The 24,115-nt window shown below is 42.3% G+C and overlaps 2 protein-coding genes across 7 annotated transcripts; both read left to right on the top strand.

The window, feature by feature from the left end:
- Positions 1-108: 108 nt before the first annotated feature.
- LOC135493378 (uncharacterized) lies at positions 109-17,488 on the top strand. Of its 5 annotated transcripts, none has more exons than XM_064780692.1 (31): positions 109-214; positions 842-1,066; positions 1,300-1,390; positions 1,579-1,714; positions 1,889-2,025; positions 3,326-3,530; positions 3,645-3,742; positions 4,030-4,334; positions 4,587-4,660; positions 5,639-5,671; positions 7,204-7,331; positions 7,510-8,121; positions 8,317-8,579; positions 8,672-8,865; positions 9,141-9,294; positions 9,401-9,608; positions 9,816-9,888; positions 10,242-10,449; positions 10,601-10,687; positions 10,815-10,982; positions 11,176-11,362; positions 11,592-11,776; positions 12,042-12,269; positions 12,531-13,560; positions 13,747-13,961; positions 14,541-14,679; positions 15,018-15,205; positions 15,330-15,601; positions 15,818-16,158; positions 16,374-16,521; positions 16,766-17,488. In XM_064780692.1, exons 2-31 carry the CDS (start codon positions 885-887, stop codon positions 16,957-16,959), a joined length of 6,483 nt encoding a protein of 2,160 aa, XP_064636762.1. In that variant the 5' UTR covers positions 109-214; positions 842-884; the 3' UTR covers positions 16,960-17,488. The 5 variants fall into 5 exon arrangements, with proteins under 5 accessions (XP_064636762.1, XP_064636761.1, XP_064636763.1 ...); XM_064780691.1 differs by lacking the exon at positions 5,639-5,671 and adding an exon at positions 5,039-5,113; XM_064780693.1 differs by lacking the exon at positions 5,639-5,671.
- Positions 17,489-18,385: 897 nt separating this feature from the next.
- Positions 18,386-22,938, top strand: LOC135493229 (tumor suppressor candidate 3-like). Of its 2 annotated transcripts, none has more exons than XM_064780353.1 (9): positions 18,386-18,488; positions 18,891-19,178; positions 19,363-19,503; positions 19,673-19,813; positions 20,076-20,165; positions 20,453-20,516; positions 20,768-20,842; positions 21,077-21,167; positions 22,459-22,938. In XM_064780353.1, exons 1-9 carry the CDS (start codon positions 18,387-18,389, stop codon positions 22,469-22,471), a joined length of 1,005 nt encoding a protein of 334 aa, XP_064636423.1. In that variant the 5' UTR covers position 18,386; the 3' UTR covers positions 22,472-22,938. The 2 variants fall into 2 exon arrangements, with proteins under 2 accessions (XP_064636423.1, XP_064636422.1); XM_064780352.1 differs by having other exon boundaries at positions 21,843-22,938.
- The last annotated feature ends 1,177 nt before the right edge of the window (positions 22,939-24,115 follow it).

Below are 24,115 nucleotides of genomic sequence, written 5' to 3'. Positions count from 1 at the left end.
TTTTCCTTTTCTGTTAGCTTATATTTCTCGTATCAATAATTATTTGAAAATATGGTCTCACTAAATATGTCTTAGTGTTTCTCCATCAGAAAGAGTGCCCGACAACCAGATAGTTTAAAAATGGCGGACGAGTCGCAGTTTTGACAGAAATTACTCTTTTAAAACACCTATTCTGCGACATAAACACCACAAGATGATAAATCTTACGCATTTGGTATATATGTATATATAGTATCTCATAAATATTCGTCGAGATTGAAAATATGTGCCACTTTAATGTCGAAAATCACAAGTATATAAGATTAAAAGACTAGACTAAGACTAGGGGCCTAGGCCTAACATAACATTAACAATAACAATGCCTAAACAAAAAAAACAAAAAGGAAAAACATGACAATACTAAAAAAGGACAAAAGTGATTGAAATTGAAATATTCACTTTGGTCCCTCATAGAATCTTCATTCTTTACTGGGATGAGGTCATTTGTTGACCAGACGACTCGGAAGTTGGCCCGGAAGTGGCAATGGTATTGGTAACTAATTCAGTAATTGGTATGGTTTAGACAATGGGATCGAGACTGCGCTGCCTTTCCGGCCAACGGCAACAAACAAAGTGGCCAAAGGAGCCAGTGCAGCAAAATTATCGTTCTCACTGGAGACTGGTGGATGTGATGACTGTACAAACTGAACATGCTCAGCTTAACTGGGAGACTAAGATTAAAAAAGGCAGGTGGCCTTGCAGTCTTCATGCTCCCTCACACTGAAGAGTGATCCTTTGTCTTTGATTTAAAAGAGATACCTCCATTTCAAGCCATAACTAACATCCTTTGTCTTTATTTCAGATGATTTGAGACTTCATCCACAGCAGAGACTACACTAGGCAAGATGGACCTATTTCCAGATTCGAAAGATGACCGTGGTTCTTTTCGTCTTGGCCTTAATCGGCGGATGGAGATAGAGTTGAATCAAGAACTTGGAGACGTCATGAAGAAGACCATGAGAGAAGTTTCTGCTGCAAAAGAATTGAAAAGATTTGAACCTGGCTCAAAAGAGGAGCTTTTAGTCCAGTGAGTCACTTTTCTGAACATCACAATTGACAGTGATTCTTTGGGGCCACTAAGCTCCTCTGGCGTAGGTGGATTGGAATTGAATTCATTTAGGTACAATACATGAGGTAGGTCGAGCGGACAAAAAATTTATGTAGCTTGTCAGAGTTTGGTTAAATAATAGACTATAAAAAGAAAATGTCTCAGATTATTAGAAAATATTTTATCATTTCATTGCATTCATTTTCTTTCAGTAAAATGAGACCAGGCTTCACCCCTGAGAGAAGAAAACTCCAGAGAAAAACAGAGCCATTCTTTCAGGAAAACTTGGAAACTGGAAAAGAGGTAAAAAACCTCGAAATATAAGAACCAGGCAGGAGAGAGTATGCCAAAGAGAGGCATAGAAAAACTTAACATATAAAAAAAAGAAAATTACCTTCATAATCATATCTAAATAGCCGAAACTGGTACATTTCAGTTTGATTTTTGATACTTTGAAAGTGTTTAATTTTGCTCCTCTCTTTCACTTTCAGTCGCCTGATGCCAGACAGATTGCTGGCGTCCCACTGTATAACGCCTTGGACAAAGGACCTACAGCCAAACCACCCCCAGGTGGAAAAAAACTGAAGAAGTTTCCGTTTTCTAAAAACAAGCCTATTACAGTAGAAGGTATGGCTTCAACTTACTTTTCGATTGGAATACTAAAGTTTGTTATTTAGGTGATTGGTGTTCTATCAGAGTCTTTTCTTGGTGATATCTGAAATTATGCTTAATGAATCTTCGATGCCTGGAACGTTATTTTGTGACAAGGTTTATGTATCATTGAATATGTGTATCTTTTAGAGATGAGACGACCTAGAGTGACATCCATCGGAGTCACCCCAACCAGGGGGAGTTCAAGCATCGAGGGGTTGAAAGTTGTGATGGAGGGAAAGCCTGCTGATGAAAATATTGACTACACGCTCTCTGAGATGGAAAAGGTGTGTAGATCAAACCTGGAAAAACAAAGCATATTTGTTTTTTCAAGAGGACTGAAATTTAGCAGCAGTCAGCCCAGGAAAGTTTTGAGATGATACAGACTTGGCCTACTGAATACTGTCTCATTCAGTCATCATGTGTGTCAATGCCCCTGACTGATGAGGCTGCAACTTCTTAGTGTCTTCAGCTCTGTTCCTGTTCTATATTGTTATGTCTTTACCTTTTAAGCACGTCAGTACATTTGCATATTCCACTTAGTTTTATTTCTTGACATTCTGTAGCACACAACTTTCAATTCCTTAGACTTTTGGCTTCTTGGTGTTCGCACCAAGTTCAGTTGTAGCAAAAACAGTTATAGTAGTCAGTTGAAAATAACGTTAATTCTAGTCTGTTGTGTTCAGCCTCTTGAAAGTAAATGACAAGAGTGATCAATTTTGTCATGGGCTTCAGAAGAGAGTCAATAAAACAATTACACAGGAAGTAGTTTAATTGGAGTCACTGCATTATTGATTTGCTTGATTTATGTTTCTCTTAATCAACAGCATGAATGGGTAAGTTAGAACAGGAGAAAATCAGTAGTGGTGTAGAGAAAATAGAGTGCTTAAAGTACCGGTAGTCTTTAAAAACCTGTGACTGCTTGTTGGTTTTGTTACAAGACAGTTGTCTTGTGTTGGTCTTTGTTGGAATGTTTACTGTGTAACTTTCATTGTAGACCATACGATATCGGTGATAAAGCTCCATTTCCTCCTATTTCAATAATGATGACTGCTTATATACTGCTTATACTGACCTTAGTCCACCTCAGTTAAAATACCAACTTCCTTAGACTCCACAAATGTGCACTGGGTATCAAACTGCTTTACGAATTGTGGGCCATCTCTTCAACTCATCTTTACTATTATCATTCAAGAACCATGGGAGAATAGGTGCATCTGTGGTATTCTGCGCCTTTACGACCTTGATATCAACAAGGTGTTTGTGTGTTGCCATTTATATCTGGTGCTATGCATTAGACATCACTCATTTCAAAGAATTGTTTTGGAGTAATACTGCAATCTAATTCAATCCCTGACATAGAACCGTGTTTTTGCTTTTTCATCATGCAATATCATATTTCTTGTCTCTGGTCATCTTAATTGTACAATACATTTATATGTCATATGATCAAGTCCCTTTATGACTGCAAATTTCGTCCTGTCATATATGACAATGTTTGCACTTCTCTTACAAGGATAGACCATTAGAAATATCTCTTGAAACCCAACAATTGCTACAATGTGTAACCCTTGATTCTATTTTCAGGCAAACACTGCCCCGCCTCTCTCCCCACTACAAGAGGTCACCATAGACACGAGACCTGATGGGTTTGCGACCCCTGCCAGATCGATGGGGAAACCTGCTATATTAGGAGAAGCTGGGACTGTTGGGCAAGTCACTTACACAGAAAGACAGAAGTCCAGGCCAATATCTAGTCGGACAAGCTCGCAAAAAAGACCAAAAAGTTCAGGTATGTAGGCCTACAATTGACTGCATTATTTGTGAGGGTTGACCAATGCTAAAGGACGTGTTTAATGTAAGGGCAGGAGAACAACATCCTACTGAACATTCTGTTCAATTTCAGGACCCCACAGGAGCGGATTAAGGGAAGCAGACCTGGAGAAGTTGGACAGAGATCAAGAAATGGATGCGGATCAAAAAAGTGTCTCCACTACCAGTACTGTAAGTAAATTATCCTAAAACAAGAAAATAATAACTTTAATCTTCCTGGCTTTTTACCTTCCTTGTGCTTCTGGTGTAAACCAAGATCCTGTGTGCCTGGTCTCGTGCCTGTGCAAGGTCAAGCTAATTCAGTAACCAGTTGTTGACTCAAACAAAAGTCAGCAATTAGTGGGCTATATTCGCAATTTGAAATAGAAGCTACCCTGGTATGCTTCAAACACGAATAATGATTCGGTTGCATCATGTTGATTCTGGGGGATGCATTTTGAAGTGGTCTTTTTCATTAGGTTAAGTCGGTGAAGGAGTTAGTGGAGGAAGCTAAGGCGTTGTCAAGACCAGAATCTGAGAAGATGTTCACTACACATGCCAAGGTCCAACAGAAACCTAAGAGAAAGAAAGATGCTTCTCCGGGCCAGAGGAAGGATATGAGGAGTGAGAAGTCAAGTCCAAGGAAATCAAAGACGCCAAAGGGGACCGAGAAAGATGCAAGTTCCCCTGCGAAGACTGAGACAGCGCTGCCACCAACAAGGGAGTCTGGTAGATCTGTGGATGAGATCATCGCGTCACTGAAGGTTCAGTCACGGGAAGGATCGTGAGTTGACCTAATTTATTATGGGTTTCTTCATGTTTCAGACCCTTTTGAGCTGCTCTGTCTGTGAGTGTTCTGATCAATAACATTGAATTCCAATACTGGCCCTGGTTTAAAATTTCCAGCTTTCAACAAAAAATTTCGAAATTTTTGTATCACGTTTAGAACATTGGCCAAGAATGGTGCTTTACAATACATTACATCATTGCACTTGCAAGGTGATTTCCAATTTGTTCTTGCCTTATGTCATTGCAGGATGTCAGAAGCTGATCGGCGTATCCAGGAAATCATGGACCGAGTCATTTCCCGAACCAGTGCTGTACTTGGAGGTGAGCTACTTTGCAGTGACTAATTAGTAAATTATCAATCATGGTCTTTATTTGGAAGGTGGAACGTCTCAAGTCAGACATGTCTTGGTTTAAGGAGTTGATACCAGACTGGAGGTCCTGATGGTCTCACCAAAACACTCCAAGGTATCAATTTCTAATCTCATCACCTAAAACTCAACAATGACATGTGATTTTGACTGTCATTCACTGCTTTCATATTTTGCGCCAACCTAAAATCGGTTAGGATTTCCTAACCCGGTGGAAACGCTGTGTATATTGCTTCATTGGAGTATCACCCTCGGAATGGCCTACTGTGTCGGTTGGCCTATTGAGGTTATTTTCAATCTTATGTAAATCTTGGTGTATGTTTTATGTCAGGTGATTTATTTGGTGACAAACCCAAGGCCATTAGTCAGGAGCCCATTCCTGAGGAATCTGAGCCTGGCGACAGTGGTAATTCAGTGTTTGCAGAATAAAGTGTGACTTTCCCTTGCTTCGTGTTGCTTTCTGAATCCTATTTTAGATGTTGGAGTTTCTCTCTCCGAAGCTGTTTGATTGTCTGAGATGATTTTAGACCAATGTGATCTCCTCCTGTTTGAGTGTCATCCCAAACTTTATTTTGCATCTAAAGCAATGCTGTTTTACAGCACTGCTGATTTAGGTGTTAGATTTCAAGACTATTAGAAGCTTGTTGTGACTAGGCTAGTACTGTAAACTGCTTCATTTTTGCACATTTTAATTTTTGGGATCCAGAAAAAAAAAATTTCAGACAAATTTTTTTGCAAATTTCTTACTTCGGCACATATATATTTTCAAAAAAAAATTTCCAAAAAAATTTTTTGGGTAATTTTTGTTTTTGTGAATTGACATCATTCCCACAGTCTGCGAAATTAAATGCCTGCAAAACTTTGTTAGTTTACAGTATTTGTGTGATCTTTTGTTATTTCCAATTCTTATTTGTTTTCTGCTGTTTTGAAGATGACGGAGCGCCGAGTACGACATCCGATGAGGGTAACTTATCTTTCTTGTCAAAGCCTTTACCTTCATTATGGCACCAGAATGCATGGACAATCCACACTACCCTTAACTTCCTTTTTAACCCACAGCCTGTACAGATGACCACGCCCCCGTCCCAGCCACCAATTTAAAGTACCAAGATAATACAAGTAGGACGAACTTTAGAAACCACTGTTGAGAATTAGTCTTAAATCATACTTTACTGTACTCCATTTCATGAGAAAGTGGCCAAGTTCAAAATATCTGAAAATACTCACTTTGCCAGAATCTGGCATCTCATCTCCAAGAATGAGCCATTTGTGCTAATATTCACCGCCATTTGAGGCTTTTTTCAGTACTGTGCCATTCTCTCATGGACTATAGTGTTGTATAGTAGTCCTTAGTCATCATGGCAGAACAATTCTGTATGATATCATTAATTCAACTAATGCTCCAGGCACTCCAGCGTTATGTCAACATTTCTTCTCAATCTGTGTGCACTTGCACCACTTTGAAGTCTAACCAGTTTCCTCCTCTGAATTCGCGAGTACAGACACTTATATTCACGGCTCTGTGTTAGAAATAAAACAAGGTGATGGGGATTCTCATGTGTATTGTCATCTTTATGGGGATGTGGGATTCATGGCCGCAGTTCACTCTTTTTAACCTCATCTTAGGTGTTCTGGGATTATTCGCATTTTGACATGGAGTAGTGTTATTGGTGTTTTGGGTAACCCCTTGTTGAGTTCATTTCTTGTTTTCATTTTAGAGGTACCAGGGCTAAATAGGGATATGTCCCTCCATGTTGTGCCCCAGTTACCAGAATCATTTCAACTCGTGGCCAAACAGGTTGAAATTCAAGGTAAAAGCTGGTTTGTCTGACCAGCATAATTGTCTAACCCCCCCCCCCCCCCCGATCTGTACATGTCTGTATACCATGTGTACTCCTTATCAATACAGTTTTTAACCCTTCCAGATCAATTGTAAATTACATAATTACTAATCTTTTGTACAAATTTTCTGTTACCGAACTGTGACTGTAAAGAATAGTGCAAATCCTTTACCTTTTCTCCAGCCCTGCTGTACACATTGTGCTGTTGTACTGGTGATGTAACAGTCTTGTTATATTTCAATTGTTCTGATTTTGTAACTGTCTAGTTATTGTACTGTTGTAATTGCATGGAATGTGACTGTAGATGTTATGTAACAGCATGTCATTGTGTCTCTTTACATTTCTTCTTATTCCAGGCTTTGTTGTCCAGTACCATTTTGATCAAAGCTTTTATTAAATCGACAAAATGTCAAAATGCTGTTTGCATTCTTGGTTGTTATTGATGGAAAGAAAATCAAAGTGTGATGTGATCAGGTCACAATCTTATTAGGTTCCGGTTCCTCAAGCTCTCATCGGTCATGTATGCTAACTGTATAACCAGCGTTATTACCCAAGAATAGGTTTTCTCAGAAATGATACTGAGAGTGAAGATTCAAGAAGAAAACTTTTGTGTCAAGACTGCATGGCAGCAGCTGAGATGTTCTCCATCTTTCAGTGCCGGATGAGCCGACGGTTGAAGAAGAAGATGTTGAGGAAGAAGAGAAGCCTGCTAGCCCTGAGAGTGACATCACTGGACCAATCATTGATGCTGCTGAGGAGGCCCTGGCTGCTTTAGCAAAACAGGTGAGCTCTTTAAGGTGTGATGGGATCATGTTAGATACTGCCTTGTCCTGTAGATCCAGTGAGGATGACTCCCCTGGTGTCCAGTAAGATCTAGATCTGGATGTGGTTTCTTTCCCCCACAAAAGTTGAAGGGCTGGGTAAGTGGGTTCTTAACCATCTTACATCTTCAATTTTTCAGCAAGAGGAAGCGGCCAGAGCAGAACAAGAGGAGAGAGACAGATTGGAACAAGAGAGACTGGACCAGGAGAGAGCTGAGAAAGAGAAAGAAGAGGCGTGTTCCCAGGCACAGGAAGACCTGCAGCTCCCTCTAGAAGTCAACTATGAAGACTTGGTCAGCATTACTGGGCAGAAGACTGCACTGAAGGAGCGCAGCCCAGAGAAACTCATGGTAGAAAAAGGTCCGAAACCCCATGTCGAGAGTGAGTCAGTCTCCTTCCTGTCCAGCTGGGCACCGAAGGAATATGCTACAGTAACGCCCCCTGAACCAATAAAACCTGATGTGACGAAGAATATGCATCATTTCTGCACCGTTACGAGTGACTTCCAACTCCCTAAGCCTTTCCAGGGTGTCGTACGGAAATACCAGACAGCAGCCAAGTATGAGATTGCACATGAGGAGGGCAAGTTGGTGTCCATGCCGAGTACACCGTACTCCATGTTCAGACAGGATAACACAGAGGTGCGTGAGCGCCGCCTGTCTGCAGCTGCAAAGAGGATCTTGGATGAGGCAACAGCTGTTGGATTTTCTGACGATACAGTTGAACAGTGGAAGGAAAGAGCTGACGCTGTGGTGAGTTATCAAATTGTGGTGGGGTATTGAATAGTGGCCTTAACATTGCTAGATCTTCAGATTATGTCCTCTCCTGTGGCAAAGAATCCCACCGGCCCGAGAGGGGAGACCCCCTACTGGTCATGAGCTAGAGTTTACCCCATAAGACACAAATGTGGATAAATGAGTTTATAGTTATCACTCTCTCACTTCCAGTTTGAAGAGTCTGATATCGTCGTTGAAGGGAAAAAGATGGCGCTGCTCTCTGACGAATCGCGTCTCTACTGGCACCCAGCTCCCCCTATGATGGACATCCCTCCTGCCAAGGTCAAGGAGCATCTCTTTCCCCAATATCGTGGAAACGTCATCGCTGCGCATGATTTTGGTGAGACTTTGGATGAGTCTGAGGAGAGTGATATAGAGGAGGAGGAGGCCAGCGTACAGCAGGAAGACCCGGAGGAGTTCTTAGCCAGGGAGAGGTCAGTAGGTACATTTTTGTGATTAATTTCTCATGTTTCTTGAAAGCGCAAGAAAACCCAAAGAACTCCAATCAATACCCCATCTTTTCCAGACTTCTGAACAGACGACATGGATCATGTGAAGACCTGACATTCCTGAAGAGGGCGCTGGCACATGTGGTTGAAGAGAGTGACGATGGCCTCAAGACTGGCAGCATCACCACACTGATGACAGCATCTGACTTCAGTCTCACTGAAAAGTCAGACAAGGGAACAAAGAGGGGAGATCTTAGTTCCATTGATGAAGGTAGGGACATTTGGCCCCTTGATGAGACTGGCTGATGCATGGTAATGGCAAATCATTGCTTCTTTGTTGTCTGGACGTCCAATAGACATCCAGCTGCTGTCCACTGATATATATGTGTGATTTGGTTAGATATAGGCAGATGGAATAGATTGTATGTCCATCCTGACAATTGTACATGAAAGAGGAACTATCTGAGTAGCAGTCAGTCAAGAATCATTTTCACCATGACAGCTGGGAGGCGATTTCTTGACATCGTTGTCTGATGACTGTTTCAGGGTCTGAGGCATCTGGACCGGTTGTGACTCTGTCTTTTGCCGAGATGAGGAAGAAGTTTGCCGAAGCGGCTGTGATTGCTGATCAGCCTGAAGAGGAGACACCCTACCTGGGAATGTCCGATGAGGAGATATTTCCAACGTTTGATCTTCGGAGGTAAGACTGTCACTTTGGTTCAGGATAGAGTCTAAAAATTTCAAAATTTTTCATTAGTATACATGTATATGTGTATTTGAACTGATTGATACCTTTGGACTTTCAGGACCAACTCTGCCCCCTGCTTGGCCCTTGATGATGACTTCCTGGTGATCCCCAAAAACTTCAACACTGCTCTGGAGGAGCTGGAGAGACAGCAGGTCAAGGTCAAAGAGTCAAGGTCAAATGTTGGGGGGACTGGGAGTAAACCTGTGGTCTCAGAGGTCAAATTGGAGGAGGAGGTTGATGATGAAGATTTGGAGGGGCTGGAGAAGGTATGGTTCTGTCTTCGATGAATTTACTGCTCAATGACAGATTTCTCATTTGCATATATGGTAATTGGTATTAGGTCAATTCGTTTTCACTTCATGCAATAGTCAATCTGTTCCTAAAGTTGTTGGCATATCCTGTCATTCACTCTTCCTGGTCATTCCGAACGAATAAAAAATTGATAGCTCACAGATTCCTATGGTTATTTTCAGCTTCCATCTGTGGCAAGTGTAGCGAAAGCATCCAGTCAGAGTACATCGCCCTTCCATAAGATCAAACTGAGAGGTAAGAGGTGCTGGTGCTCGGCCAAGAGAGCTACTTGTTAGAATTTCCTGCTCACAATCCCAGAGTCATGATATGTCTGGATTAGTGAACCCCTGTCTGGTCACTGCCTTTTCCTTTGAGATCAAGCTCAACGGAGCACTTGATACCCATGATTCTTCTCTGGAGCCTATCATGGCAACAGCTCTTGTAAAGCACTTTGAGACAGACCTTTCTCAGATGAAGCACTATTATAGCTAGAGGTGTCCTTAAGGGTCAAAGTAGACGTGGAACAATTGTGAGGATGCCTACATTGACTGACCTGGAAGCTGCCACATCATGAACTAGAATCTAGGCTGATTTCTTGTCACTTACAGCTGATATTCCAACGCCAGCAGAACTTGCCCTCGAAGCTGGTAGAGCGTACGTTATGCTCCCGAAGAAGAAGAAGAAACAGAAGTTTGTTGACATGTCGAGGATTGACGAGATTGAGCGGTTCTTGAACCAAGACGCCAGGAAACTGACGAGGTCTAGTTCAATGATTGATATGAAGAAACCAGTGGAGAGATCGCTGAGAGTACCGCCGTAAGTTTCATATCAAATTTTCGCCTGGCTTGGCTTTGTGTGTCATCCAGATATGTTATCTTGGCGATATAAGTTCAACCATTGCTCCCACTCTTCACAACAACAATAAAGAATTGAACGTTATTGCAAAATGTTCTGGTTTTCTTTTCAGTCAACTACGAGGAATCAACAAATGGGGAAGCAACCCAGATCTATTGGACTTTGAAGCATTTTCCAAAAAGAGGCATCTCAGTGAACAGTAAGTATTTTTGACGTGATGCATGTGACATGTTTGTGCAGAAAGTTGGTAATGAGAGAGGTATCTTTGAACTTAATATCTGTGCTGAGTGCAAAAGGTTGACTCTTTCATTTGACTCTAATTTCAGGCAAGCAGACGATCCTGTTGGGTGTGTGCGAGACATCTGGAATGCCTGGTTTGATGAGCGCTACCCCGAGCCCAAGGAGGAGAGTGAGAGCTCTTACAATGGTGACGCAGGGCAGACATATCAAGAAGGTGTCGAGTCTGACTCAGATGAGGAAGAGGGTGGACACAAGTGAGTCATTGCTTGACATTTTTCGATCACATTGGCTGGCGGTCCGTCCCTCGACATCAACGTCTCTATTGACTTCATCATGTACATGTTGAGGTCCAAGTTGTTGGATGGTGAAGGCACATATTACAGCAGTGTGATGTGCATCTCCCAAAGCACTCGTAGTAACTGTCACTTTTGTATCTCCTCTCCACAGGAAATATGTGATCCCTGATTCCAACCTGGAGCTACCTGAGACGATCGAGCCAGTCCTGGAGGTTGATGAAGGAGATGATGCGGTGGAACTCATCGAGGAGGAGATCGAGATACTCACTAATATCATCACCAGCACAAATAAGGCAAATGCTTTTGATTTGTGCAGGAGAGGAGCATTGTACAGAAAGGTACTCCCCGGACTGATTTACACTTTTGGTCTCATAAATGATTTGAACCAAGGAGAACGTTGCTTATCCTGCACATCTTTCCACGGGGTAACAGTTTCCCTTCATACAATAGATGGCACAACATTCAGATACATGTATTCAGATAATCTGTTTGCAGAGTGGACCTGTCAATTTCTGAATAAAGGGGTTTTAACATTGTATAACTTCTATTCTGTTTCCAACTTTTCAGATTGGCAAGCTCTGCCTGGCACTGAGTGACTTGAACAGAGCTATCGAGATGGAGCCGATGTTATTGGATGCATACTGGCATCGCCACCTCTTGTACCTTCTACAAGACAAGAGGAAGTCGGCTCTCGAAGATCTCAATTTTCTTCTGAAGCATAATAAGAGCCATGCTGGAGCTTACAGATCAAGGTAGGGTGCCTCACCTCTCTTCATTTGTTGGTATCAATTGACCAAATTCTCAGAACCCGGCACCTGGCAATTTCTCCCTAAGACATCCTATCTCTTCTGACATCGGCCAACATTGAGATTGCTGATGTCTAATCTTCTGAGACATCAGACTGTGCTTTTGTGGAAAAAAGATAAGTCTCCGAGAATTGATATCTAATGTGAATAGTGTGTTGATGCACTGTGTCCATTGCTCAATCCATCATCTGCTTAATCTCCGTACCCATAGAGCTGAGATCTACAAGAAGTCCAACGACCTGACCATGGCCATCATCAACTACAGCCAGGCCATCAAGATCTATCCCGACGACCATGACGCCTATCTGAAGAGAGCGCAGATGTACGAACAGAGAGGAGAGATGTTACTTGCTCTAGAGGATTACCAGATGACTACCAAACTGAACCCTACCATGACTGATGGCCTCCTCAAACATGGCCTTTACTATTTCAAAAATGAGTAAGTTACAAGGGCATGGTTTGGTCTCCAGGGCCACATAAATGAGCTCAGGCTTGGTGGAGAATGCAGGCACACTGGTTGATTACATCATCTTGAGACAGCGCAGTATTCTTTTAAAATAGTATTGCTGAGGAATTTCATCAATGCATTGTCAATGTACATTTTGTATTATGAGTGTATTGTGTATCCTTGTGTCAGTCAAAACACCTTGATGGGCCATCTAAGAATGTGTTAAATTGTAGTTGTCCCATTCTCTTATAGGAGCTGGCAACCAGCTATCAATGATTTCACGGAACTTCTCAAGCAAAACCCTGGTAATGCTGAAGCACACACGTACCGAGGCCGCTGCTATACCAAGCTCAGTATGTGGAATGCAGCCGTCGAGGATCTGTCAGCAGCCATCCATCTTGACCCTGATAACAGTATTGCCTTCTATTATCGTGGATGTATACTACGTAAGGCTCATCCAAAACAGGCTCTCCAGGATTTCAGTGTCTCGCTCCTCATCGACGACTCAGAGGATAACATCCTGGCCTATTTGCACCGAGGGATCCTCTACAACGAAATGGGCCGGCCGGAAGACGCCATCCCAGACTTTGAATCTGTACTCAAGTTGAACAAAGACAATGCTTGTGCTCATAACAACTTGGGCCTGATTTATTATCAAATGGAGAACTACCATACTGCAATCAAACGTTTCAGCTCTGCGATCAAAGTTGACCCGACTTACATCCGAGCATACGTCTGCCGAGGTGAAGCGTATTTCAAAATCCACGAATTGAAGAGTGCATTGTTGGACTTCACCCGAGCAATCCATTTGAAACCTGATGTCGTACACTACTACATGTATCGAGGCTTCCTCTTGCTGAAGATGGGTAATTTAGATCTTGCCGGATTCTGTGTCCGCCACGCTGCAGAGCTAGGCAGCACCCAGGCGAATGCATTGTCTCAGAATGCTACACAGCAAGCTATGGTACAAGCGTTCTTGAAGAACTATGATAAAGCTATCGAGGCATTCACCATGGCAACGAAACAGAAACCAAAGGCGCCATTGTTCATCCTTCTCGGCAAGATGCAGATGAAGGCGAAAGCATTCAAAGATGCAGTGGAGAGTTTTGAGAAGGCACTTGAGCTGCTGAAGCCATGGGGAAACAGCATCCGTCCACAGTGGCCTAAAGAGGGAGCTCAGGTGCACCACTTGATTGGCATGTGTTACTCGGAGCTGAGGAACTATCTGTCAGCACATGATGCATTCAACAGCTCACTCAAGATCAATCCCAAATATGCTGATGTAAGTATTAGAACGAGTTCATTTCTAAATATCGAATTTGATCATGGGTTGATGAATGCAATTTTCTGATGTGCCTTCGTCTTTTTACACATGTGTTATCTGCACCCAAGATATTTTTAGTTTCCCGACCTCTTATCTCTTGACGTAAATGTTGTGCAGTTTTTGAGTACATTGTGTTCTTTCCAGTCATACTACCAACGTGGCTTGGTCAAGATGAAGCTGAAGCAATCGAAGGGTATCCAAGACTTCAACAAAGCACTAGCAATAGACCCTAAGATCTTCCAGGCCTATCTGAGTAGGGCGGCGTACTATGGGATGAGAGGAAACTACAGCAAGGCCATCCTGAACTGCAATGAGGCCATCAAGTTGCAACCGAACAGTGTGAGGGCTTATTTATATAGGTAAGGTGGCTGTGGTTGTTTTCATTGAAGACATTTCTCAAGGGTGAATTGCTGTCTTTGGAGACGTGTATCTTGATTACATAGATAACAGGTGTGAATTCACACTGCCACTGGTCTGCTACGAGTAACAGAAGTAGAAGGCCATTGTGGCATTGGTAATGTATGTGCACACTTGCCCTGTATTACCCCACCATTGTCAACTATTGTTGTGAAACTGACCATACTTGACATGACCAGTGAAGCTTGTTGTATTACCTCTGCTTTTGTGTGGTTAATCCCATGATGTAATTGAGCCAGGATTGGCCCTATGAATGTATGAATCCTCTGAACATGTTGTGTTAGCCTGGATCCACAGGACTTGCCCCTTTGTGGGAATGTATTGTATTGTATTTGTGTGTCTTTGGTATGGCTGTGCATTTGTGATAACTTGTACTGTAATACCATCCTGTGAATATTACTGTTAGCTGACAACGCTTATGGTGCCTCCAAATGTTCAATGATGATTTCTAAGCACTGAACACTTCTGGCCTTAAATGATCTTGGCTGCATATTCATTTTTCATACTCGACTTCATTCCAGAGGGTCCCTGAAGTATCATATCAAGGCGTATGAGCTAGCTATCAAGGATCTGTCTGCCGCTGCTAACATCGACAACACCTGTGCCCTGGCCTACTTCAACCGGGCTGTGTGCTACCATGACATGAAGGAGTACACAAAGGTAGCACACTACTTTGAGTTTTAAATGAATCGGTGGAAGAATATGGCCTTCCGCTCAACATGATAATGAATCTATTCATTAGTAGAAATGTTTGGAATGATATGTCAAATAACTCGATCTCATCCTTGCCCAGCCCAGGAGTGATCCAATTAAGTTATAAGTGAGTTGCCACTCTCTTCAGCTAACTTACTGTTTTGGTGTTTTGAAGGTGATGAGGATATTGCAAACCATTTCTTTTGGCTTTATGCATGCAACAATAGTGAGTGTGCAGTATGTGATAATAGATAGCCAGTCCATCTTCTGCAAGCTGATACATGCTAGCTCTCATTTCCTTCCAGGCGTTGATGGACTATGGAATCGTGTTACTTCTTGGTGACTACCTCAAACTGAAGGTCCTCATCAATCGTGGTTTACTCTACCTGGAGAGTGGTGACTACAACAATGCCCTCTATGATTTCCTCGCAGCATCAAGTGTTAACCCGCGAGACATCAAACTTCACCATACGCTAGGGCTCTGCTATCATAAGTAAGTTGACGTCAGACGTTGCCACTGTGTACCGTGGTAGTCCTAACAATGGTTCAAGACCTTGATGTTGGACAATCATGATTTATACCTGCTTGTGAATTGAACTCCATTTACTACCTTTCAGACTAAACATGTTGGAAGAAGCCGTCCGTTCGTTCACCAAGGCCCTGGAGTTGGATCACTTCTTCTTGGATGCGTACATCGGCCGTGGCAACGTCTTTATGGACTTTGGCACCGACATGGGGCGCATGTTTGCTGGCTATGACTATCAGCGTTGCCTCGTCTTGCAGCCAACATACCTGTCAGCGAGGGTCAACTTGGCGTACAACTTACAGATGCATGGGAAGTTCATGCAGGCATGGCACCAGTTTACAATTGCTATTGAGCAAGACCCAAGTAAGTGTGCCTTACTGTAAACCGTCACATTTTCGCACCAATTTATATTTTGCAATTCGTGTAACTTTCTCAAAAAACGATAAATTATTTGATTTGTTGGTGTATTATGAAATTTCTTTCTATCAATGTAGAATGAGCTTGACTCTTAATGAAATGTTTTTCCAAGTTGAATTTAAGAAAAGAAGTTAAAACCGCGTAACTCACTGTGTCTTTCAGGATTCAAACCAGCCTTGGAAGGCCGTGCTATCATCAACCTCCAGATGGGTAACGTGACTGGAGCATATCAAGATATCTGCTCAGCCCTCAGGATAGAGCCGACGGCCGAGTTGTACACCAACCGTGGAGTCATCAATCAGTTTATGGGTGATCACATCAACGCCATGCAGGACTATAAGCGAGCTGTCGCCTCAGATCCAAAGTATGGCCTTGCCTACTACAATGTAGCTAACTTGTACTTCAAGTTGAGACAGTTCCAGCAAGCGAAGGCCTATTATGACAAGGCATCATTGCTTAACAAGATGGATGAATCCGCTTACCTCAATCGGGCCATTACCAGGGTAGGTGAACAGATTTCACTGGAAGAATTTTGCACCTTTAAAGCTTGTTTGTTTTGCACCTAGTATTTATTTGAGTGGTATTGCATGTGAAAATTGTAAGGAAAGGTGCAGAGGTTTCAAATTTTTTCAAAAGGTTTGACCTCCTTGCTCAACTGGACTCGAATACTTTGAGATAAGGATATCATTTGATTACACGTTTGATTTTTACCCTGTAGGTACTGTTGCATGACACCAAAGGTGCCCTTGATGATTTTGAGAAGGCAGCCAAGTTGAGTCCCAACTCGGCCCATATCTACTTCAACAGAGGCAACCTGTATTCATCTCTCAAGGAATGGCAGAAAGCAGAAAAGGACTATACTAAAGGTAGGTATGGGTTAGTAGTCAAATTGATGTGCGTCCTTCACCGGTTGTGCTTCCGTCTGTTTGAGAGTGTAATGTGTCCTTTTCAGTTTCTCATTGAAGTGGCCCTTGAGGCAACTTGTGGAAATTGTTTGTCTCGGAAGACAGTGTCAAATTAGAACTGCCAAATAAATCTTTAGAATAAAAAAAGTTGTCAGAGATAACTACTCTTCTTGCTCATCAAAAGAGTTGTCGTATCTTCTTCCAGCCCTGTCTCTCCAACCTGATGACCCAGCTGTCCACAAGAGGAGAGCCGACATACGTGGGAAGCTAGGCAGGAAGGATGCGGCAATCCGAGATTACAAAAAAGCTATTGAAATACAGAGTACAATAGGAATTCGGAAAAAAGCTGGACTACCACTCTCTGGGGACAAACACACGCAACCTGTGGCTGTGAGATAGACATTTGGTAAAGCAACTCCGTCCTCGGAAATGCCAAAGGAAGTGGTGGTGATGAAGACATTCTCTCGACAAGAACAAATTGCTTGTAAAGGACTAACCAGTCACTTTGAGAAAAGGTCTTTTATGTTGAAATGGAAGGACTTCTCCCGTAAAAATGGAATTCGTCCCTTTGATTGTAAAGTTTCAATGAACCCCGTGTACTTTCTATATGATCTGTGATAGACAACTTCAACTTATACAGTACTGTGATAATGGGCCGAAAAGCAGGCCTCAATTTATTTTTCTTCTGTGGGTGATATATCCGTCCAAGCTAATTGTTGACCATCCAAAGAAGAGATAATATTATGTTCATTTACCTTTGCTTACCATACATCCATGTATGTATACAGAGCATGCTATGTTATCCTAATCAACAAGGTCTTCGTATTTTAATATTTTGTTAACAATAATTATCATTTGTGCATTTTGTACAGATTGCTGTTTTTATTGATACAATGTATTTTGTATAGAATTGAGAATAAACTTTAGAGAGAAGTTTGATTTATTTGCTTGTCTGCTGTCTGTTTCCTTAATGTCTCTGTCAGTGTGTGACGAGTCTTTGCTGGATGTGCCATGCCCCTTCACTATGCGTACTCTGTCTGACCAGATGTGTACTCTCCCAACTCTCAACGAGCTGTATTTCCATGGAAATTTAAACACAAGATTTTAATCCTTGTCTTGGGTGTCTTTGAGAGAACTGATCACACACATGATTCCCAACCTACTCGTCAGCCAGCTGACAGATTATTTGGGTCGAACGTGTTGCCGAGATGTTTTTGAAGAGATACTTGTGGCTGTTGGAAAGACTTCTGGTTTAAACAGTTCCATCTGCCCCCTCTAAGGCATATGATGGTAACTAATAACTTGACTGCGGAAAGACGCTGAGGTGGTTGGAGATGCTTCTAGTCTAAAGTTTGTCCTAGGGCCTCCTCCGATTTAAGGGCATAAAGACCTAGTATGAGTAGTGAGTATGCTACTTGGTGTGCTGCAGATTTTGGGAGCCCATCAGCGGGCACCGTGCATTACTGGCTGGAATCAAGTACTCAACATCAAAATTCACATTGTGATTGCCTAACCGGAGGATATGCCTTAATTTGCCTTTGAAGTTGGGTCTCTTTTTTCTTATTTAGAATTCTGAGAATTACAGACTTTTATTTCTTCAAAATCAAGGTACTAAAATTTAATTTTTTTCAAAAATTTTGTTCTGAGCATATGCGGAAACCGTTTTTGGTCTAATATCACTTCAGATTTCATGAAAATCTCCACTAATAAAAAAGTGAGATCCAAAAAACGAGGTCTGTAAAGTCTTTGGTCTGTGGAATAGACCCTGCCCAATTTGGGACCCGGGATTATGACCAATCAAAGAGCTCCATGCTGACAATTCCAAGATGGTGGACATGATGAGAAAGCCGGCGAGGTCACTCATAAATATCGGCATCTGCTGCCTTTTGGTGGTAGTTGTCGTGCAAGCTGTCAAGCAAACTAAAGAGGTCATTATCTACTGAATTAGCGTGCCAAATTTCACGACCCTGGGTGGTGTACTTTTTGAGATATCGAGCTATAAACCCATAAATCTTGCAAGTTATTATCATGGCTGTGTACGTGTTGGCCTGATACATGTCGTAGAATATAGGCCGACACGGCCCGACCCGGCCCGGCCCGAACCAAACTCGGACCACCAACTCGAGTTAGTGGTCCGAGATGAGGATTGGCCGAGTTGGTCATACACCATGTCATTAAATAGGCCTATTATGCTAGTACAGATTAAGAGATTGTATTCGACGACTGTATCAATGTGACTGAATGAATTGTATGCCAATATGATTCAATGTCATGATAGCGATTCGTCATGATATATCAATACACGTAATATTTCCAAATTTATATTTCAGCAAGCCTTATCTGATAAAGTTCAGCAGTTAATGGACTGGAGTGGCAAGCGTCCGCTGATCAAAATGAATGGTGACAAGTTCCGCCAGTACGTCAAATCAGTGCCCAAAAATTATCATGTCATTCTGATGCTGACTGCTCTCCAACCTCAGAGACAATGTGCTGTGTGCAGACAAGCAAATGAAGAATTTCAAATTGTTGCCAACTCGTGGAGGTATTCCCAGCAATATTCCAATCAACTGTTCTTCGCCATGGTAGATTATGATGAGGGACCAGATGTATTTTCGAGCGTAAGTATGGCCTCTGCTTTAACGCAAAGAGAAGCAAGTTTTATAGAGCAGTTTCTGTTCGAATGCTCTTCCTGCATCACACTTTGACTTGTCTTAAACCCTGGCAATGCCTGGGTTGTTTTGTTAATGAGGGTAGCAAAATCATTTGAAGTTTGTTGTAACTTGGTGACTGTCTCACTTTCAGTTGAAGATCAACTCTGCACCAGTGTTCATGCACTTCCCTCCAAAAGGCAAGCCGAAGAAGGCTGATACCATGGACATCCATAGAGTGGGATTTGCTGCAGAACAAGTCGCCAGATGGGTCGGGGAACGCACAGACATACAGGTAAAGATCATTTGTTAAGATTGAATTGTTCTTAAACCAAGTTTCATGAGGTAATATACTTTTCTGAAGAAAGAAAAAAGGCATTTCATTTCTGGAGGGACTTGCCAGATCTCAGTCAAACAGCCCACTCTTTATTGTATTCTTGATATCATTTTGTACTCCGTTTCAGATTCGAGTTTTCCGTCCTCCAAGTTATTCTGGTACGCTGACTCTGGCTCTCCTCTTTTCCCTTATTGGTGCTCTCCTTTACATCAAGAGGAATAACCTGGAGTTCCTCTACAACAAAACATCATGGGGTGTCGGAGCATTGGTAGGTGGCATTTATCTTGCACACATTGATCATTCCTTACATGATGCTAGAGATTGCTAGCAGAATAATCTTTATACAGTGCCTCCAGGACAGCCAGGTTCAGAGTTACAAGCAGTGTCAAGTACTCGCGTTACTCAGGTGGGAACTTATGACACATTCAGGTAGCTTACATAGAAGGATGTCTGCCGCTGTTGAAGCTCATGAAGATACAGCAAGTCTGGTGAAGTTGTTTATTGTTTATCGCTGTGTTGTCTTGTTTCAGTGCATCATCCTGGCTATGACGTCGGGACAAATGTGGAATCAAATACGAGGAGCGCCATTTTTGCACAAAAATCCTCAAACAGGGCAACTGGTGAGTGTGTTGATTGATTTATACTTGATTGGGCGTTGACGAGCCATTTTGGAACAAGCGTCTTTTAATCAGCTTCCTTATTGGTTGACCGTATAGTTTAGTTCTTTACACTTCGAAAGAAGGAGCTTACTATAGCTTTTAAAGTCATCTAGGCAGTAGGTCTTCTTGGGAGTTGGTAGGTTTTTAAAAGTATTGCTAATGTATCTGGTATAAATAAAAATGCTAAGGACATTGATCTGTTTCGTTTTGACAGACTTCAATTCGTCTTTGCCAAATATTGTTTTCAGCACTATATCCACGGAAGCAGCCAAGGACAGTTTATAGTTGAGACATATATTGTCATTTTCCTGAGTATCCTTTTCAGTGAATCGTTTATAGTTTGATGAAATGAGGTGAAGATACTGAAGTTATCATGGGTTGGTTACAAGTAGCAACGACATCATGATCTGCTCAGTTTCTGGTACCTCAAAACTGCCTTCTTTATGATGGTTTTGCTGTTGATTTCTTATGTTTTTCAACTGTGGCAGTGCTGTCTAAGGCATGATGTGAAAATATTCCAGAAGTGAGATATGAATGGGGTTGATTCCTTAACCTCAGATCAGATGCTGCTGTGGTGATTGGTATGATCTTACTCAATGAAGCTAACAACCTCAAGGGAGAGATGGGCAAGAAGAGAAGTGAGTCAAAAGATCTGGCAGCACTACTGGTGCATGACTGACATTCATCTATTTCAGCCTGCTTGGCCTTGTACACAGATACACTTGGCTTTGAAGAAGCACATAAGAGTTAGGAGTCTCTCTCAACATGATTTAAACTGATGGCCCTCAAGTTCTCTCTTGCCCAATTTACATAAAGCTTCAACCACAAAGAGAAATGTGAGGAGAGTAACCCTGTATTGACTTCTTTTCCAGTTGTTGCCCTGATTGGCCTTGGTGCGGTGGCATTCTTCTTCAGTGCTCTGCTATCCGTGTTCAGATCTAAGTACCAGGGTTACCCATACAGGTAAATCAATCAAATTACCTTTCCTTCTCTCAACCCTCATCATATCTTGCCTTACCAATCTCCTTTCAACATTCAACAATGCTTCCTTTGCTGGCTCCACCTTGTAGCATTCTAGATATTGCTGCTGTAACAATCAGTAGCTTGTCACAGCCATCACCTGGTGCAAGTCAGACTAACGTGTTTGTGGTGTTGGGCCAGTGAAAAATCTAGAAAATACACCCAACCTTGTGGAACAGGGTGACACATGGGAGCTTGCTGGACAAACAGTTTACGGAGGGGCCCCTGGGTGCGAACAGTAGGATACATATAGAATTTAGATCCTCACATTTGCTTGTAGATAATCTCATCAGAACTCACCAGATCCTTGTCTAACTCTCCACCCATGCAAGCCTACTCTCCACCCATGCAAGCCTACTCTCCACCCATGCAAGCCTACTCTCCACCCATGCAAGCCTACTCTCCATCCATGCAAGCCTACTCTCCACCCATGCAAGCCTACTCTCCACCCATGCAAGCCTACTCTCCATCCATGCAAGCCTACTCTCCGCCCATGCAAGCCTACTCTCCGCCCATGCAAGCCTACTCTCCATCCATGCAAGCCTACTCTCCATCCATGCAAGCCTACTCTCCATCCATGCAAGCCTACTAACATTAGTCTTCATCTTCTCATTTCAGCTTTCTAATCAAGTAGACGACACAACTTTTGAAACAGATTAACATTCTTACTCTTGTAGCATTGGTTTCCAATTGACGATTCCAAATAACTCTTGGGCAAAGTCTTTGTACATTGCATAACTTTGTTTCCAGGGCATCCAAGTGTAAAAACAATGCTATTAAGAGTTATAAGTTCATATGAAAGCGTATGAATATGTTCTGAGGTGTTTTCAAATATGCATGTTTGGTTTATACATGTAAGCTTACCGTACCAGTTCATGTTCTTGAGAGCACACATTGAACGGATATAGTTCTTGGATAAAATGGTTTTTATGTCATGTCTTGTGAGAAGCCTATGCGTAATATTGGACAATCTTGGGATGTGGGGAAAAAGATCAAAAATGGTTTATTTTAAGCAGTGAAAAGTTCTCAAAGCTGCAATTCAGGCAGTACGCTCATTTTCAGTTGGTGGTACTCCAAGAATCACTTTTGATGCTGAAACTAGTTCAAATACATGCATTTTAAGTTCACGTTTGACAGTGCTTTTACAAAAATCACAAAAATAAAATGCTTGCGAAAATGTCCTTATTCTTTGATGATAAGGATTCTCATGGTTTGTTGGTTTTTGTCATTTCAGTTTTCTCTTCTAAGTGTGATGTTTTGTCTCTTTTGCTTGTGCCAGAGGCACGCCTAGAAATTTACAAATGTTTTGTAACAAGAATTTTTGTGTGCTTCAAACTACATGTATAATGTAAGTGAGCTAAAGTTTAACGAAACGATGAAAAGGATGTTCATGTATTGAATGAGGTGTTTTTACATTCCAAGTCAAGCCATCTGACATGAACATTATGTGTAGGTCAATAGACACCCATGTCATTACTAAAATATGTGAAGAGGTTGAGTCCATACAAAATTTGTATTTTCCTGGTGTTAGATAAGATGGGGTGAATGCTGGTCCTTCCATTTTGAATGGAGAACAGTTGCGTGGCCAGCTTCTCAACATTTTACCTTCCTGCTAAATTTTATATGTGCAGCAGTGTCATGCCAAACTCATGATGTGTACGTATAATGTCCAGTCGTGGCTGGGTAAATAAACTGTTTTGTAGATTATATGTGATCCTGTTGTTTCACTGTTGATTCATTTCCAAAGCTGTTGAAGCAAGTTCTGTTCAGGGACAGTGTCACAACTGTTATCTCCAGTAGTCAGTCTGCAAACCAACACCAGGTACTGGACACCTGTGGACAATGTCGTCTCCAGTCTCACCTAGGACAATCACCAGGTAGACTTGTAGCGAATGATTGGAGGAAATAATGTCAATTAACAGGAAGACTGGTAGCGAATGACAGGAGCAGACAATGACACCACTGTCGTCTCCAGTCTGTCCAGGTACAACCAACAGGAGAACTGGTAGCGAATGACAGGAGCAGACAATGTCACCACTGTCGTCTCCAGTCTGTCCAGGTACAACCAACAGGAGGACTGGTAGCGAAAGACAGGAGCAGACAATGTCACCACTGTCGTCTCCAGTCTGTCCAGGTACAACCAACAGGAGGACTGGTAGCGAATGACAGGAGCAGACAATGTCACCACTGTCACCTCAATTCTGTCCGAGGACAATCACTGGATGAACTGGTAGCGAATGAGACAAAGTCACCACTGTCGTCGTCTCCAGTCTCTCCAGGGACAATCACCAGGAAGACTGCTGGTAGTGAATGACTGGAGCTGACGATGTCACCACTGTCGTCTCCAGTGTCTCCAGGGACAATCACGGCTGAAGGCGATTGGAACATTCAGACAATTTGACGAATGTCAACTGAATCACCAGGCGGCTGGGCAGCTTGGGACTGGAGCAGACAGTATCAACACTGTCGTCTCTAGACGGTCTCAGGAACATACTGGACACAGACAGACAATTGAAGCAGACCAAGTCACCACAACCACCTCAATACTGTCCTAGGACAATCACTGGATGGACTGGTAGCGAATGAGACAATGTCGATCACCACTGTCGTCGTCTCCAGTCTGTCTGAGGTATGGTTGGAACAGCCAGTGTCACTAATATCGTCTCAAGTCTGTCTCGGAACAATCACCAGTAGGTATCTTGACTGGTGACAACTGGAGCAGACAATATCACCACTATCATATCTCATGGACTGGTGTGGAAGAGACAAAGCCACCACTCGATCTGTCGTCATATCAGAAAGTTTATACGTTTTGTTTGTCTAGTATATTGGTTGTGATGTATCTAAAGTTAGTTCACAAACCCTGTGATAACCTACCCCCCCCCCTAAAC

Source organism: Lineus longissimus, chromosome 9, assembly GCF_910592395.1.
Source record: "Lineus longissimus chromosome 9, tnLinLong1.2, whole genome shotgun sequence".
NCBI classification, from domain to species: domain Eukaryota; kingdom Metazoa; phylum Nemertea; class Pilidiophora; order Heteronemertea; family Lineidae; genus Lineus; species Lineus longissimus.
The sequence above is the reverse complement of the archived record's forward strand: the minus strand, read 5'-3'. Positions and strand labels throughout refer to the sequence as shown.

Excerpts from the sequence above, each read along its gene's own strand:
- LOC135493378 (XM_064780691.1), top strand. The coding sequence starts at position 885 with ATGGACCTATTTCCAGATTCGAAAGATGACCGTGGTTCTTTTCGTCTT. Across the intron at positions 7,332-7,509 it reads TGGCTGCTTTAGCAAAACAG|CAAGAGGAAGCGGCCAGAGC; the intron begins GTGAGCTCTTTA and ends TCAATTTTTCAG. Across the intron at positions 8,122-8,316 it reads AGGAAAGAGCTGACGCTGTG|TTTGAAGAGTCTGATATCGT; the intron begins GTGAGTTATCAA and ends TCTCACTTCCAG.
- LOC135493229 (XM_064780352.1), top strand. The coding sequence starts at position 18,387 with ATGGTGGACATGATGAGAAAGCCGGCGAGGTCACTCATAAATATCGGC. Across the intron at positions 19,179-19,362 it reads GACCAGATGTATTTTCGAGC|TTGAAGATCAACTCTGCACC; the intron begins GTAAGTATGGCC and ends TCTCACTTTCAG. Across the intron at positions 20,166-20,452 it reads ATCCTCAAACAGGGCAACTG|CACTATATCCACGGAAGCAG; the intron begins GTGAGTGTGTTG and ends TATTGTTTTCAG.